Source organism: Embiotoca jacksoni, unplaced genomic scaffold (assembly GCF_022577435.1).
Source record: "Embiotoca jacksoni isolate LCO1_2020_lvr unplaced genomic scaffold, fEmbJac1.0.p SCAF_3, whole genome shotgun sequence".
In the NCBI taxonomy this organism is placed as follows: Eukaryota; Metazoa; Chordata; class Actinopteri; family Embiotocidae; genus Embiotoca; species Embiotoca jacksoni.
Genome location: NW_027185381.1, coordinates 8,423,860 through 8,442,316, shown reverse-complemented (window position 1 = coordinate 8,442,316; position 18,457 = coordinate 8,423,860). Strand labels below are relative to the sequence as shown.

Here is an 18,457-nt window from a genome sequence, read left to right as displayed (position 1 = left end):
CCAGCTGTGAGTGTGTGTGTGTGTGTGTGTGTGTGTGTGTGTGTGTGTGTGCGTGTGCGTGTGCGTGCGCGTGTGTGTGTCTGAAGGTCTGGATGTAAAAAAACCAACAAAAAAACGGCTGAATGATGCAAGAGCATCCACGTTCACATTCTGCTGTTCTCAGAGCAATGTTTAAACTTCTCCAGCTAATGAATAATTTACCATCTTCACACTGGGACCAGACGGAGCTGCAGCACGAGGAAGAAGACTGTAAAATACTTTATGTATTCATGCCAGGTCTTGGGATACACTTTTTGCTTTTACGGCTGACAGTCTTGCTGCACAGAAAACCCGCCAATCGTGCTCAAACTGAGACTTTTTCATCCATGAACAGTCCCACTTCAGAGGAACAGCTGTGTGACTTTACTGTAGCAGAAACATTACAAATTTGAGCCAATTTCCAGAAGAGCTGCCAGGACGAAGTTTTCCATTCACAACTCACACCAGGTGCTACAAATAAAAACTCTCTCTGGCTCTGATTTAGCCCTGACCCGGATCAAGTAACATTTAGAAGTACAGGTTATTCTATTCTTTATTGTAGCCTTTAGATTGGAGGAAATGAAAGAAAGATGGTTCAGAACGGACATAAAACATGGTTTTAAAGTGAATTTAGGATGCATTTGATTGTAAAAGATATCGGAAAAAGTTGTCTAGTTCAAAAAGCAGCTGAAAACAAACCTGTTATTTGTATATATCATGTGACCTGGGCCTGCCCCACACACCATATCCGATGTATTTTAGCTGCTGTGGAGAAGATTAGCGGGGACCAGGCTGCTTTTTACATTACTGCTGGTTCCACTCAGAGAGACCATATGTTTCCACCTTAGGCGAGCACCACTCTGCTGCACTCAGCACTTTTTTTTTAACTGTGCAGGGAGAGGACAAACACAAACACAGTCTGCAGCCTGAGACTCCTCTGAGCTGCATCACAAAAAAAAAAAAAAAACAGTCCACAGAAGTGTTTCCTCACAAGTGTTTGCAGGATTCATGGTGTGGAAAAAAACAGCCAAAATTACAGCTTGATGATGTAAAACTTAAAACTGACCATAAAAAGAGGTCTTACCCAATGTATCCAAAGAGGAGAAACACTATTTCTCCTGCAATATGCTTCTTTTATTTCAGTATTTGACCTTCAAAAAGTCTCTAAAAAAGAAAACTACAATATAGAGACACTTTCTGTCATCATTTCAAAGATGTCTAGGATGAAATCCCCAGAGCCTGCTGTCGGGGACAGTCTCTCTCTCTCTCTCTCTCTCTCTCTCTCTCTCTGGAGACGTGCGTTCACAGAGAATCCAGCCTGTCAGACTCGAGATAACAAGTGTGTGACAGAATGAGAAAGATACACATTAATCCTGTTATGATACCTGCTCCCTCCTCTGGGACGCGGAGTTCAAAAACCACGAGGGGAGTCGCTGAAGGGGCTGTACTGTTTGACCACAACACTGAGTGCTTTCGCATTTCGGTCGCCTGATACATTGCAGCAAACTGGGCGAGATAGAGTGTGTGTGTGTGTGTGTGTGTGTGTGTGTGTGTGTGTGTGTGTGTGTGTGTGTGTGGTGGGGGTGGGGGGTGGGAGGGGTGGGAGCTGTATCATCCTCTCTGCAGGTGATTAAGGACGGACAGGAAAGAGGAAGAGTGATGTAATCTCCGCTTGGTGCAAAGACGGGGTGACAGAAAAACATTAGCAGCACGTGCTCGGCATCATAATCTGTACACACGCTGTTATATACATCTTTACACAGCCAGGCGCGCACGCGCGCGCACACACACACACACACACACACACACACACACACACACACACACACACACACACACACACACACACACACACACACTGTCAACAGCCTTTGAGGTGACATTGTGGCGGGTTGGTGTCAGCGCCGGATGAGTCTACACAAATTGGGGCGATTGACAGTTAGTTAAAATCAACTTTTTGGCCAACCTTGATGAGCTTTTTTTTTTTTTATAGAGTGAGTGGTGCTTTCAGGAGCAGAGCAAGGCCGGAGTAAACGGCAGTGACCCAGCGACTCTCTAGATGCAAGCTGTCATGCCGATACAAAGGCTTAATGGAAAAAGAGAGGAAGCCCAGAAGAAGGAGCAGAGGAGAAAGAGGCAGTGATTGTACAGTAGTGTGCAAATGTTTTCTGCACTGTAGATGTATATCCATCATACAATAACCATCAGGGCCTTCACAGAAAAATTACATCAATCAACTCGTGTGTCCACATGACACATGTGAATGTGCACATGTGAAACATGTATGTAACCAATGGGAAACATGTGGTTTTGGAACATTTTCATGTGTGAAGCACTTGTAGATTCCCGTAAAAAAAAAAAAAAATAAATAAAAAATTCACAGATTTCCCCAGTGTTACCATATGTTTCAACATGTGGTACACATGTGTCATGCATGTGATCACATGTGTCCTGTGTGGAAAACATAGAAACTTGTGGGTTTTTTTTCTGTAAGGGGGAAATGTGCTATCAGTTTTAAATTCACTCTGCAGCATGACAACAACTCAAAACATCAAGCCAGAATCCTGATGAACTATCCTCAGTAATATGACGAGCAACAGTCGTGCGACAAGAGCCGTGATTTCAGCAGCCCACTAAACATTGATTTGCTTTCTACTTACTGCACTTTTTAATGAAGATCCATAAAACCTATTCATGGCATTATTCTTTGAAGCATCCTCACTTTACTTTTAGTGCTGACAGCTTTTGTATAGTACTATTATATGACAGTGATGAAAGCGTGCATTGGTCTACCTCCTCTCTCATTCATTGTCTATAGTATCAGTGGGAGGACAGACTCTCCTGTGGACGTGGGCACCAAAGAGAGACAACTTTAGAGCCATTCGCAGAGCCATTTATCACTGCCCTCCTTTGCAGCCAGCACACCATGTTTTTTTTTCTTCTAATCTTTACATCTTAACCAACCTTTTTCTTCCTCTCCTTTTTCATCTCTGCAGCTTGCCTCAATCAACTTTCCTTTCCTCCTGTTCTTTTCTTTCCTCTCTCTGTCCTCTCCCAGCCTCTTCCCCACCCTCCCTCCACCTGCCTGCCCGTGCTGATCGTGGCTCATGTCGAGAACTGCCGACCGCTCAACATCCATCACTCTGGGAAAAACAAAACCGACCGCCATCCCCGGACAACGACCACCATTACAGCCTGCGACTCCACAGCCCACGACCCTCACGCTGGTCCGACTGACCGAGGAAGGAGCGGTAAAGACAGCGAGGGAGAGGTGGGCTGTAAGGCCTGTATGCCTTCGTTAGAGCGCAGCCTTGATCATGGATGCCTTTGAGGGAATTGGACGCCAGCGTACACCCACGCACACACACACACACACACACGCACACACACACACACACACACACACACACACACACACCCACGCACACACACACACACACACACACACACACACACACACACACACACACACACACACACACACACACACACACACACAGCATGTGGGCACACAGGCTGCACATGTACGTGCACAGACAGAGAGACATAAAACACAGATCCTTTGCGCCTATAGAGCAAACAAACTGCACCTATACGAGATGGCACAGTTAAGTCACACCCACGCACATCAGAGCAATCAGCCATGCCAGCTGACAGGGTACTAATTTAAGACCCAGACTGAGTCCGGGTGAGGCTGGAGCAGAACTGGGTTATGGGTAGAACCTGATTAAAAATACATCACAGGCCGTCTGTGCTGCCGAGACAGTAGGCAGGCAGACGAGAGGCTGAGAGTTCTGGGCCCAGAAAGGAATGCAGCGACTGGCTGACCTACATCCGCTTAACCGAGCGGAGCCGCAAAACCCAACTGCACGGAGGAGGTGTCAGAAAAAATATCGCTCATCTCTTATCAGTCACCTGCTTTGTCCTCAGTCTCCTTTCTCCTTAACTCTTACTGCCTCTCCACCACTAACGCACCTATCCAGCACATTTTCTACAGGGCATAATAAAACATAACTAAAATATTTTCAAGGATAAAGAGCTATTTCAATTTCTAAAACAACTTAATCACAACAGCAAAACAGAGCGATGTTATGTAACCAAATACATTTACTCAAATCCTTTATTCTTCCACAATTTTAAAGGTGTTTCTCTTCTATTTTGGACTTTGAAATAGCTTTATATGACAGCTGGTCAGCTGCTTAGAACATTTAAAGATTCCACATACAAAACGTTTGATCACCCTTTATGTCATCTGATGATGGTCAGAAGGGACTTTTTCTTCCCACTGTCTGAGGTTTTTCTGAATGTCAAAGGTTTTGTTTTTTTTCCTCTGCGCTTTCACTCACGTGGGAATTGTTGGCTTCTTTTCTATAATGTAAGTTTCTGTTGTAAAGACTTCACTGTGTTAAATGCCTGAAAATAACTTATTGTGATTTGGTACTATTTAAATCAAATTTAATTGAACTGATTTGGCATACGATATTCCCCAAATTTAAAGTGGTATTTTACTTTTATTTTACTTTTTACCACTTTATTTACTGTAAACTTATGTGTAAAAACCCAAGTAAAAATACACACAGGACTTCTTATTGTGATAATGTTACTTTTGCAAATCTAAATACTTCTTCCACCACTGGAAAAAGCTCCAAAACAGCGGGGTCGGATCTCAACAGATATTCCAGCACAGATCATTGTAGGCTTTACTGCTGTAGCACTGCTTGTAATGATTTAATTTGTGTTACTTGAAGATCAAAGTCTTTGTTACAAATTAAATTCAATTATCTACTCTCTGAGCAAGTTTCTACTTAAGGAAAAATGTACACACTTGGAGCTGATCTTTCCCTCCTTCAGTGTTTGTCTCTTTGGTGCCCTGGTCGTCTCCTTTTCTTCTCTATTGCTTCCACATTCCCATCTGGTTATTAATGTTTAAGCATTTTCTCTTTACTCCCTCTTTCTCGCTCCATCTTCCTCTATCTCTTTGACCTTTTTATTAATCTCTCTCCACAGTAAGATACCGAGCTTGCTCTTTGCTTTGCCCACAAATTCTTTCATACCTTCTTCTCACATGCAGAAGAAGAAATGCCAAGGACAATTTCTGGCCTCCCTCTGACTGTGAAACTTTGAATGGCTTCTACTTTTTTAACACTTTAGCACACACTGAAAAGGACAGAGATTGATATTATGGGCTGTTTTTGGAACCGGTACATTACACAATATCAGTCAAATGTAGATAATAGGATAGGTTGCAGAAGTTATGTTGGCATAAATTCCTCTTAGAGGGCTCCTGAGTGGATCCGACCTGACACAAGGGAAAAAGTGTAAAAAATGTAAAAGCTTTTTTTTTTTAAACAACTGTGTTTAGCATTAAATAATTTACCAGGAAGGCAGTGACCAAATTTACCGACACATACTGAAGGAGCAAATGAAAACCAAAACAGCTGTATCCTTATATCTTCACTTTGACACTAAGGTCAATCTAATCAGTCCAAAACAATTTGAATGTATCAGTTATCAACAGTTAACCCACCATCCCGACATGGTGAAGTCCCGGTACAGCATCCTCTTCCCCACCTCCTTCCTCTGCACTCTCCTCGGGAACTCCAGATGTGTAAACTCGTTTCCTAATAAGTGAGGCTGCATGTAGGCCTTTGATATGAAAAGAAAAAAACAAAAAAAAAAAACAACAGTAAAAGAAGAAGAGTGACATGCCCAAGGGATAGGAAAAACAATTCCATAGTCTATTAAGCTGGCAAAGAGAGCAGGCCGTGTAAGAGAGACAGAGCTGAGCATAGTTGGTGTCTCAACAGGAGGGGAGGTCAGCTCTGCTAATACCTGACAGCTGTGCTCGCTGGAGAGGAGCTGAGGAAGGTTCTCTCTTACCAAGAACTGCAGTCGCTGTCTCTCTGACTCTGGTGTGAACTCCGCTGACATGGGAATGACTTCCCCGGCCCGGATAATGATAGCTCTGAGGGAGAGGAGCAGACAAAGCAGAACTCTGTTTATTTAGGAAGGGACACAGTTGATTCCTGCTGGCTGCAGGGCACCAGGAGGTGAACGACAGAGACACAGGACAAAAAAATAAAAACTATATAGTATGACATGTGTGTGACATGAAGCACATTCATTTTGTGTGTACGAGTGTGTGCATCACACCTGCTGTCCCCAGCGTTCCCGACGTAGAGCTTCCCAAGTAAATAGACGACCACCAGCGCAGTGCAGCCACCTGAGATGTTGTAGACTGCCTTCTCCTTCTCTATCTGTACATCCTAAATATCAACACATGCACACACACACACACACACACACACACACACACCTACATTAATCCTCTGAGGAGAGCACTTAATCCAAAGCCACCCTCTGCACATGATCATGTTTCTAATCATCACAGCCTTCAAAAACTTTTTCCTATCACGCAGCAGCTTATAGCATTTAAACTGGGACCTGGTACTGTGTAAAATATCGCCTTGGTACTTCAAACCAGCCATGATGCTATTATTAATTATAGCACCATAATGAAATCATTTATCAAGAGTGCCATAAGTCAAGGAGCAATAAAAAAGAATGGAAACCAAAAGGATAGCAGAGGAAGTTTGCAGGGGCCGCTGGTTATTACACCAGTTAATTAGGCCAGATTAATTTGGTGCTAATTAAACCAAAAATGATTGGAAGAAAATCATGCTATCAGTTAATTAATTAGATGAATAATTAACCTGTCACTGAATTAATCAAAATGGGAACATAAATTTGAACAAAGCTGCTCGGACTGCATTTAACCCTTTTATGCTCTCCGTGGCTGCTGTCGGTCTGATGCTAACAGCTCCTCAGGGGCCCTTAATAGCAAAACAGAGGCAGGAAGATATCGTAGGGAAACGAGTGACCCCGTCGGCCGCCTCCCTCGTGTCCCTCCATCATGATCGACAGATTGAGTGGGACTAAAAATGTTGGCAAACACATTTACAGCGAGACCATCCCTAACATGTTTCTCTCGTGAGGGATGTTCACCCCAACCAAAGCGTGTCGCCCTCCGCTCCGCGGCTGACAGCCTCCATCTGAGCACAACTCTGGAAGTGTGTATGTTGCGGTGAATGAATGCATGCGTGTTCCTCTAACAGCAGACGGCAGCGGATCGCGGCGTACGCGCATATTGTGTGCATAAATATGTGTTTGTGTCGACATGCAAGATGCATCAAGTGTGAATCTCAGCACGAGTGTGTGTGTATGTGAATCTGCACTCCAGCACACACTCCTGACAGACAGTATTCTTGGGGTACGGTGTGTGTGTGTGTGTGTGTGTGTGTGTGTGTGTGTGTGTGTGTGTGTGTGTGTGTGTGTGTGGTGGGGGGAGGGGTTAACAAATGTGTCCTTCACCCCGGATGAATTATGAATCCACAGCGAGCCATGCATATTTATCCTCGCTGTATCCAATACTTCTTGCTGCAGGCAAGTCTTCAATAATGAAAATGTCTGCATAAACATCTACACCTTTCTCCTCTGCACTTCAGCCACGAAGAATCAAACAACTGAGCTAATAAGCACAATGCAGAGAGAAAGAGTCACAGTGTCCACACATACACATCCCATTTGACCAAACTGTCACAACTGCCATCCTAATGCCAGTTTCTGTAAATCTTAAAGTTGTTTTTTTTTGTTTCATTGTAAAATTAAAAAAAAAAAAAATACCAAACGCTTGGACTGATAAATTAGGATTCATCCAATTTCCCATTATCTTATCACCACACCAGCCATTATCACCAAAAATAATGGACTGTGAGTTCAGTAAATAAATACAAAATAATACCATTCTAGCAACAAGATGACAATATAAGCAGAATTAATGATATGCTGAGATCCACTCAAATATACGCATTAGGGTGAGAAAGGTCAGGAACACACCGAAGTATACAGCATACACAACAAGTATCATGGAGCTCACACCTACATGTTTCACAGCACCGACCTACGTGAACTGTCATCCAAACGCAACACAAATGGTAAAAAAAACCCACTCTTCTCATCCAGACAAGTGAATAATCTCCAAATAGATCCTAAAGTTTTGTATTAGACACATTTAAAAAATAAAAGATATATCAATTTAGTGGATATATCTAGTTCTCACAAAGGTGTGAATACTGTAGATGTTTCATAGTTTTAAAATGAGCAATTATATTTAACATGATTGTGAGTGTTTTGTTCATTATCTTCACAGTAGTGTTCAAACGGACTAAAACCTTCCTTCAGCGTGCTGTTTGCAGTGTTATCTGTTGGTAAGTTTGCAAAATCAATGAGAGCCAAAAGCTATTAGTCCTAAAAGCAGGAAATGAAAAGGAAAATCTCAGAGAAGAGTGGAGCCAGAAAAAGAAAAGATGGGAAAGCTTTAGTGGTAGACAATGTGGCAGTTAATTAACAGAATTAATCATTCTTTAGTAATTAGTAAAAAGTACTGACATATCAGTTGTTTTTAAAGGCAAGAAATACCTTTGGGCAAAATCTTTTAGAAAAGTGCCTACTTTAAATAAAAAGCATTAATACCAGAGCGCCAAACTCTTACACACTCACACGTTTACACATGGTGACATGTTCCGGTTACACCCCCGTCTCATGACAAACAAGTACTGAGATAGAAAAAAAAAAAAGAAAAAAAAAAAGAGGCTATTTTAAAATGAAAAAAAAAAAAGAAATGTTAAACTAATTTAACTATTACTTTAAAATAAAATACTAAAAAACTAAATTCAACTTAATTTTTCTCTTATCATCAAAGCTAAGAAAATACACCGAAAAGAAAGCCGGGCTCTTTCCAAAATATGCCCCAAAACACACCTTGAAAGGTCACCAAGTCAAGGAGCAGTCTGATGTTTTGTTTTCAGATATAGTTTCTGGCTTTCTTGCCAATAAATTATGCCTGTACGGTAAATATGAAGTTATACGTCAGCGGCGAGTTAGCTTAGCTCAGCACAAACATATAGCCAGGCTCTGTTCAAGTAACAGACCTGCCAAACAGCACCTCCGAAGCTAATGAACAGCTTATAGTTTGTGTTATATCCGTTTAAAAACCAAACTGTAAAAACAGCATGTTGTGGTTTCATGGGAGGTATATGTGGAAAACGATTTTGTGGCTCGAAGCAGTGACTTCCTGTTTGCTGGGCAACCTCATCGGTAACGATGTCACTGTTTTACCTTTTGTACAGACAAGATATAACGTGGTAAATACTGAACTTTATGTGTGAGTCATGTTAACTCCCTCCGTTTGCAGTCTTTGTGCAAAGCTGAAAGGCTGCTGAAAAAGCAAAGGAGCGAATTTTCCAGAGTGTTCAATAATTTCTGATCACCCAACTCACAGAGCGAGCCCTCAACTTTCTCATACCGTGATAAGATGCCAAGTTATAGCATCAGCACACCTTAACCCAATCACAAACACAAACACACACACACGCACACACACACACACACACACACACACACACACACACACACACACACACACACACCAGGCAGGTTGCCACAAATAAATGTTTAACACTGAAGAGAGTCATTCAAAGCCGGTGATCTCATCGCCTGTTATTTCCGTCCTGGCTCAATGTTACAGCTCAGCTGAAAAGCCTGTGTCTGTGAGCCTCACATTGGTTTTGATATTCAAGTGTTTATCGGGCCTCAAATGTCTCTCCTCTTCCATTGGGAGGCAGTGAATCGTGTCAGAATTAAAGGCAGATCCCGATGATGAAGATACTGAGGCGCGGTGAATTCTGAGGCTGAGATTTGGAGTAACACCAGACGTTCCCAAGATTTCCTGACATTCTCCCATTTTCTTAATGAATGAGCTTCATCAAAAAAAAAAAAAATAAGACGGGGGGGGGGGGGCTTTAAGGGTTGAGATTCTGCCAAAATCGACTTTTGTGTGGTGGCTCAGCAAAAGCAGCAGTGACAGTGTTTTGTTCCAAGAAGAAATGAGTGCCATTTGAACCAAACTGCATCTAATTTTACAAAAATGATTACTGAAATTAAAATAAATGACAGCTGTAGAGGGAAGTAAGTACTGTAATTAGAGCCCACAGGTGAGAGAATTAAAGTTGGGTAACCACCTGGAGAGACAAATTAGGGAAGCACTGAACAATGAACTGGAAATATATCTTATGTGCTTTAAAATAGTAACTCTTTAAAGACCAAGAGGGGAGGCAGATGTTTGGTGATCGCAAGAAGTTGAGGACAGACGTGTTGCTGGCAAAGAAAAGGTGAAGACAGCAGGACAGAGTAAAGTAAAGTATGTATTGACTGATCGCCTAAAGTATTCAGTGTAAAACTGTATTAGAATTCAAATTTAAATAAAAATCCTTCTCAAAAACATGGATTTCTACTAATTACTGACAGCTTTTTAAACTCATTTTATTGTAACATTACATAACTGTCGAACAGTGGTTCAATTAGTATCTGAAGTGATCCTCATCCTTTCACAGAGCAAATATTCACAACAGATCTCAGTGAATTAACCAATCCTTAAAGCTGCGTAAATTACACTAAAACGCAACAATTCGTTGGTACCTCAAAACAGAAATGTCTCCTTTGTGCCCCTACAGCTTGGTAAACATTATTAATTGCACACTACCACCTGGTGGTCAAAACATGGAAGCACCAGACTCTACTAGATTTCTCTAAGGAAGACTGCTCTACACTGCCCTCCATCGAGAGGTAGCCTCCCACCGTGATCTCACTAACAACATAAATGTTGGCTTTTAGCAGCGAATCTTTGCTGTGCAGATGTGTGGGTTGAGCATTACTTATTAGATAATTCAGAGAATCTTTTTTGACCCGTTTACAAGACCAGGTGGGAGGAGGTTACAACACAGCTACACGGCAAATGTTTGAGCAAAAGTGGCAAAAATAAATGTGGATTTTGGACTGGTGTTCCCGCACAAAACAACACATTTTTAAACATCCTTATAGGCAAAATAATCATTAGTTCTACTCCACTCATCATTCATACTGTGTTCATTTGAGCTGTAGGTGAAACCTCTTGTTGGGAAAACTACAGTGCATTTTCCCAAACTGTATCTTATGGAGGTCGATGTTAATAGGATTCACTTTGATCTTGTTTTAATAATGTAATAATGTAATATTAAAAGAAAGCCTTTTCAAATTGTTTTACGTTAACAAACAATTCTCTTTTAATTTGGGGAAAATTCTTTCCTTTTCTGTATACTATACTTGTTTATATTTAACTTTGCTGGCAGGAAAACTGCTGTTGACAAGGCAAACTATGAATAACCTGTGAAGAAAAACGTCTTTGAATTGAAAACAAGACAACTTTCATCTCTCTCTGAAGGAGTACATAAGATCATTACTCTTTCGCAACCCAGGCAAGGACAAACAACCCAGTACAGAGACTGATGATGAAACTGAGACCAGTGACCTTTGACCCCCTCTGTCAGACAGACCAGTACTGTTTTGATTGGCTCTTTGGCCTCTCCGTGACTTTAATCTTTAGCATCCAATAACAGCACATGCAGATGGTGAGAGAGTGACCTGCAGCAGCTTGAGGGGAAAGTACTTCAACTCTGCTGGCTCTGCTATTTGCTAAATGACTGTTGCTGTGTGCTTCCAGTTCAACAGCACCAGTCCTACATCATGAATTTGAAAACGTACATGTGCTTGAGTTTGTGTTGATGGTGCAGTTTACTGTGTGTGATTAAACCTTAAACACACCTTCAACCAGCTGGCACCAAATCATCTCTCTGGACTGCTCGAGAACAACCCTTGAAAAAGGTTCATTACAGTACCTTAAATACCAAAAATGTAACTTTTAAGTGTCAGTTAATACTCTGGAAGCTTGATAGATATCTGTATTTCCAGTTATGTGACAGTGAAGCAACAATCAACAGTTGTACAACTAGTGAACGTCATTAACAGAAAGGGAGCAGAAAGGATCATGCTGCAAATAGCGGTTTAAGAAGTTTTCCCACCATGAAAACCTGCAAGTATTGCAATAAATTTGAACCAAAACAATTCAAGACAGCTTATTACGAAGAAAAAAACACAAAACCTTCACAGTCGACAGGATGTTTCATAATCGGGTAACAGACTGTGTGTATGTAGTGTCATTTAAGTGTAGAGCCATTGTATACTAACGGTTGCATATAGTTGACTGAATACAATATAGTGTGCTGAAAAGTCAGGAAAATGATTCACGTGTGTGACCTTATCTTTGCAAAGTAACAGGAAGTTGGGAGGCCTGTGTGCATTTCGCTTGACCGTCTAATTACACTGAATCAATATCAACTGATGCATTTAGAGTCTAATGGATGTTAAGTAATAACACTGATTGCCCAGTCTGTGTACAGTGACATACATGTGGCAGCCTGTGGTCTAAATGAACAGTAGTTTGGAAATTCTTTATTCACTTTGTAACTTTTACAAAGTTCTGTTATGTTGTGTATGTAAGATAAAGATGTGTGCAAAGTTTAACAGCTATTTCCTTCATTCCCAGCAACGCCCTACTTTCAGGCAATACAGCTGGAAGAGGTTTGTTTTTGACTTTCCTTTTTATTGTAGTCTTTTGATACCGACTGCACTTCCCCCGACACATAAAACCAGGGTTTTGGGTGATATTAGTTGAGGATGTTCAACCTGTGAATCATAATAAAACAAGAACTACAGTAACAAAAGAAGGTCCACAAAATAATGTATTAACACATCACACGACATGCTCCCCCTAGAGGTACACATCCTGGTTTTAATGTAGTCCTGAAAAGTGCCAATAAATCTCCTCCTAGCTATTTTTTTTATGTTCCTTTATTGTAAACTTTGTTGAGTTTGAGATAGTCCCAGATACTGAGGCACCACTGCGCATCATCTCAAATCACATGAGTCAACACATCTTATCATATTTAACACAGAAAAGTAGATCTGAAGTCTTACTTGCCAAAAGCAAAGGTTCACTGAAATGTTGATTGTCTATCAAGCACATGCCTCTTACCATGTCTTTGAAGGCATTCTCGATGGCTCCCATCACCAGACTCTCGTGGGAAACTTTCTTCTCAGTAAAGAAGCGTGTGGGCGGGGTGCTGGGGGAACCTGGAGCACCTGCGGCTCCCCGGAGCGATGCCGCCCTGGTGAGGGCACGCTGAGATGTCGGCATGAGGTGGTGATTGAGAGGTTCCTCGCCCAGGCATGTGGGTGGCAGCAGGTTGGGAGTACACAGAATCTCCATCACCTCCTGAAGGTGCAGGGCGATGTGGTGATGCAGAAGACGGGAGGCCACGACCGCCACTCCCGAGCCGGCGTGGCCGTCAAACAACGCCCAGTAGTGGAAGGTTAGGTCCTCAGAGCAGTCCTGCATGTCAAACACACACACATATTGATCAGTTGTGTCAACATCTGAGTCTCCAGGAAATAACGGGGTGGACTCAGGAGCCACCAACTGTTCTCAAGGAAATATAAATCCCTGGGGAAATAAGAAATTAACATACCCCAACTTTCTTCCTTTCTTTTTGTTTCTTGTTTTATTTTTCTAATATTTGCTTTATTTAATGTCTGCACAGTTTTACTTCTTGAAACTTGTAGAAGTTATCAAAGTGAACCAATCAAAAAGGGGAACGTCGCTGTTGGAAGTACTTGCCACTGACATAACTTGAAGTATGGCCTAACGATTACGGGGTTACAAAGCTTAGGAATCACTGGTGTGTAAGAACAGAGAAGCCCAATTTATTTTGGCCCTCCACGGTATTTGACAAACTCGTGCTTATTCTCCTTATTCTGACATGCTGTAAAATCCAAACCATAATCACTATGAACCTTAAATTTGATGCTGCTAAAAAGTGCATGGTTTGAGTTTTATGGCAATTTACAGCATGGTCGGTTAAGTTTCTCCCTCTCCTGCTGGTGCTCCTGTGCTGTTAGTGTGTCCTACGTCACTGAGCTTTGGCTGCCAGTCAAGATGAGAGGTCGAGGCAGTGAAACATCAGACAAATGATGTTTGACAATAATTTCCATAAAATAGTCAAATTACTATCATGAAAATTAAAGAGTAGTGTTTTAATTATAATGTTATTCTAGATTTAGAATGTAAATTTTCTGGAAAATATATATTACATTTTATTGAAATGTAATATCACATCGTCATGGAAAAATCTTCAGTTGGACCAGAAGTCTCCAGGCAAATGCAAACAATGTGACAAAAAGTACAGCGTTATATATCAAGAGACAATACAGTAATCTCTGAGCTGGTCCATTAAAGAGGACCTAATTCAAAAGTTCAAGGGAGCTCACTTATATAATTAAACTGCCCCTCCTGTGAGTGGAGCTTCATGTCCACTCCATTTCTTTGTTTCAGAATTTTTTGAAAACTCCCCACCATTATTTCCTGATGTCCAAATAATCTTGGCCTTCAGTGCCTTGCATAGGGTTGAACTTGCATCATCTACAGAACATTCCTGAGCCAATGTTTTCGGGACTTCCCATAGGGTGGAGATGAAACGTATATTTTGTTCAAATTTGATTCCAAAATGAATACTTTTAAAATATTTATTCCTAGAACATGGAGGAGTAAAAAAAAAAAAGAAAAAAAGAAATTGTTTATGGTCCCCTATACATTTATTTAACCCTTAATAACACTATTCTACTGATTACTGTTAAAAGTGGATCTACCACAACATAACAGAATTATTTGTTTTGGCCCACCGCTGCTCCATCCACATTCATTTGTGGCCCTTCTTAGGAAAGAATTTGGAGACCTCTGGACAGGAACAACAAAAACAAGCTTTAATACTACGGTGGAACAAGTTTAGCCCGAAGTACAGCTGCCACTCAATGTGTGAAACTCAAACAGGGAGGTGCATAATGTGAACTGACTCATGCAGATATCAGTGCTTCACACACTGCTCAAAGCTAAAGGGTGAAAGCTCCTTTCTACACTGCATTCAATTCATTTCATTCACAGGTGTTCAGCGGCCAGCGGCCAGCTCAGTGATCCGATCTGAACACGAACCTCCCCTTAGAGGTGCAGGATGTCCACGACTGTATGAAGCTGGTCTGCTACAATGTTAATGTTTGCTCTAGTATCAATGCATCAATCTGCAGTTTTTAATAGACCGGTATGATGCACTACATGTTCCAACACTGAACACCGTCCTCTGTGTTGATCTACAAAGCGCCACCTCCCACATAACGTTGAAAACAAAGAGTCCTGTGATCCGGCTCGTTCACGGCACACCTTTGAGTTTGCCGTCTTCACAAACCACCGCAGCTCTATGATCCTCCGCATCCGGAAACCAATCGTCTGCTTCGTGCTTCAAGTCTCTTGCATACTAATTTAAAAAACAAAATTCTCTAATTAAGTCACATATAATGGTGAGTGTAGACACGGAGTTGATGTTGCATACATCTCATTATGCAAAGTAAAAACAGGAAGTCTGACTTTTATTGCATTTTTTTCTGACCCCTGAACGTACATCATCGCAAGCACATATTTCTGTACACACTAAAGCTCTGATTTTCTAAATATAGTGCAGGCAGATTCTACAGCATGAGTGTATGAAGCAAGCAAAGAGCACTACACTACTCTTATTGGTCTAGTATCACTGCAGTAGTGAGTCATGAGGTACTTGCATGAGTTTGCTGTGGGCTCTGGGTGGGCCTGGGTAAAGTACTGGTGGCCTGAGAGGACATGTTAGGAGCAGTGTTACTTTATTAGCAGAAGTATTAGTGAGGACAGGATGATGAAACGATGCAGAAATCACAGAGTGCATGTCAAATGAAAAGTGGTTTATGTGGTTTAAATATTTGTTCAGCCTTTAAGGGAAAAATTACAAAGCCACCATTGTGTCAAAAAATAGCGAGTGACAGTAGCACACTGCCCTACAAAAGCAGTGACATCCTTTCATTCTGATGATACACCGTTTTCTTTTGCACTGTCAGACAGTGTCATCGTGAAAGGAACCAAGGTTGACTATATTTGTGTGCGAGAGCTGCTGAAGGCCACTGTGATGTCCTAACGACGCTGCGCTACACGCCCCAATAAACTGCTGATGGGACAGTAAGAGGGGACAGCGGGTCCCGACAACAGGCCCCGGGGACATTCAGTGACTAAATTCACTCTGATTGTTACCTGGATTACATCATTAAAGATACGCTCAAATGTAAAAGCTTCAGTCTGTGATGACTTTGAATGGAAAAAAGATGTCTCACCTGCTCGCATCAATAGCACTTCATCTGAAGTGTGAAATTCAGCTCTGATTGTTCTTTAAAAATCGTTCTTTGTTCTAACAATTTAACAAATTCTCACACCAGTTATGTTCACTTGTGCTGTGAATCTTTTATGAAACTTTCCACTATACTTCACCAGTTGTTGTTCACTTCAGTACACACAAATCATCATTTCTGTTGCACACACATTTATCCATCCAGTCAGTATGTAATTCCTTCTAAGGATAAGAATAAAATAAGCAAGGCAATAGATCTCTCTAAACTTTGCTCTGTATTCTTTCAAGTCATCACTTCCCGTCATAAAATGGATCTGTCATTGAAGGAGGTTTCCCCGTGGATCTCTTCAGTTTGACTCACCGGGTTCTCCCGGAGGTTGAGGCCCTCTCCGTTAGGCAGGGAAGACCTCCTGCGGATCTGGGGGGTTCGGTTGGGCGTGGAGCTTCCCGCAGGTCTCCTCTTGACCAGCAGCACCTCGCAGCAGGCCTGGTCCTCGTTCAACGTGCTCTTCCCTGCGTTGATCACCCTACACAGAGAGAGGGAGGACAGAGCACCCAAAAGAGCATTTAAACGGTGCTTCAGTTTGATCGCGCATCTAAGATATGAGATAAAAGAAGAAAAAAAAATAAGGCATTAAATAAACTGCAAATATAATATTAAAAAGCGATACACACGGTATACAATACCACATTCAAAATAAATGACACTGGAAAATATTTATGAGGGAAATCTGGAAATCTAGCAGTACTTCAACGAGACTTGATGTGTTTACTACAGTGGATATATATAAAAGTATATCGGTAGAAGTGAGTATGAAATACAACATACATACATATACATACAAGTGTATTGTGTTATACAAATATATTTGCAGTAAAGTACAGTATAATTCATATTAATAAAATATATACTATTATAATATAAAATCTTTGCCTTTATTACTATTATGATACTACTTTCTAGACTGTTAAACAATAAGGGATTTTTGGCTCCACACATGGCTACAGCTATAGATGATGACCTTTCCATCTGCGTCATGTTCTTCGAACTATAAATCCCGATTTCCATGTGAGAGCTTCATATTTGTTCTTTATTCTTTCTTGCCATAAACAAAGTCAGACAATGTGAAATACACAAAGCAAATACACAAACTTTAAATACACATTTCAATTGGAAGTCCCACGCTTGTGGGGTAACGGACAGGAAGACATAAATATTGCATTATACAACACCTGGCAGATGGTGCACTACTGCTGTGAGCTGCTGCAGTCATGGACAAGCACACGCTGCTTAACAATACTCCAGGCATTCTGGATTTAGCCACATCGTCGGAGATGTTGGGTCTACAGTGGCCCTATTAAAACATGGTAGCTTATGAAATTCAGAGCATGTGAGGGCAGAATAGAAGGCTAGATAATCAAGGGCACAATATGAATATGTATTTTTGTAACCTTTTTTTTTTTTTCAACAAATAAAAAAAGACCCTTTAATATTTCTTAGCATGTTTAACTACATCAAGTTATTCTAAATCTGATGTGTCCAGTGATAGTCTTGATTCGAAAGGCAGTAATGATTACTTCCCGATGGAGGACCCTATATAAATAATCCTAAATGGTCATGAGGATGAACATGCAGAGCGGGGACCCTCTGTCTCCAGCTAAGAAAACACCTTGGGTCATAAAACTGACAGGAAATTGACAGGGCCGACCTTCACTCCGTAAGATTGATTGTAATTGACGACTTACACAATGAGCTACTCACCATTTCCCTTATCCGAAAACCTAATAATAGCACACTCCCTATAGTGTCAGTAACCACCAGGGATTAAAGCAAATACTTAATATTTGCCTACACAGCTAACCCAATATTATTGTGAATCTACAAGAGAGAGAAGCATATCAAGGTACTCACTCTGTCACAATAATGCTGAAAAGATTAGTCAATCGGTGATCAAAACTAAATTAACTGTCAAAACAATTTAAATAAAAAAGTTGTTCATTAAATAAATTTATTCTATGCGTCATTATGATGTCATTAACTTAATTTACTCCTTCTGATTAGTGTTGTGGTGGTCCCTCTGAAGATAACTCTATAAATAAATAGATATTAGGCCTTAAAGACAAGTGTGTTTGGTTTGGTTTGCATGTCTGGATTGATTGACATGCCTGGGTCAGGTTTCCTGAATAAGGTGGGCAGGCAATGTCTTCTCAATCAGATCCATATAAGCGGCAACCAACCATGACGTCAC

General features: G+C 41.1%; 1 protein-coding gene across 1 annotated transcript in view; it reads right to left on the bottom strand.

Annotated features, from left to right (window-relative positions):
* Positions 1 to 18,457, bottom strand: part of ppm1h (protein phosphatase, Mg2+/Mn2+ dependent, 1H) — a 36,234-nt gene that overhangs the window by 9,254 nt on the left and 8,523 nt on the right. The window contains exons 2-6 of the mRNA XM_069161922.1: positions 16,570 to 16,735; positions 12,986 to 13,342; positions 6,172 to 6,284; positions 5,899 to 5,983; positions 5,546 to 5,664 (exon numbers count right to left, since the gene is read on the bottom strand). Coding sequence (XP_069018023.1) covers positions 5,546 to 5,664; positions 5,899 to 5,983; positions 6,172 to 6,284; positions 12,986 to 13,342; positions 16,570 to 16,735 — 840 coding nt within the window. The remainder of the gene's footprint in view (positions 1 to 5,545; positions 5,665 to 5,898; positions 5,984 to 6,171; positions 6,285 to 12,985; positions 13,343 to 16,569; positions 16,736 to 18,457) is intronic.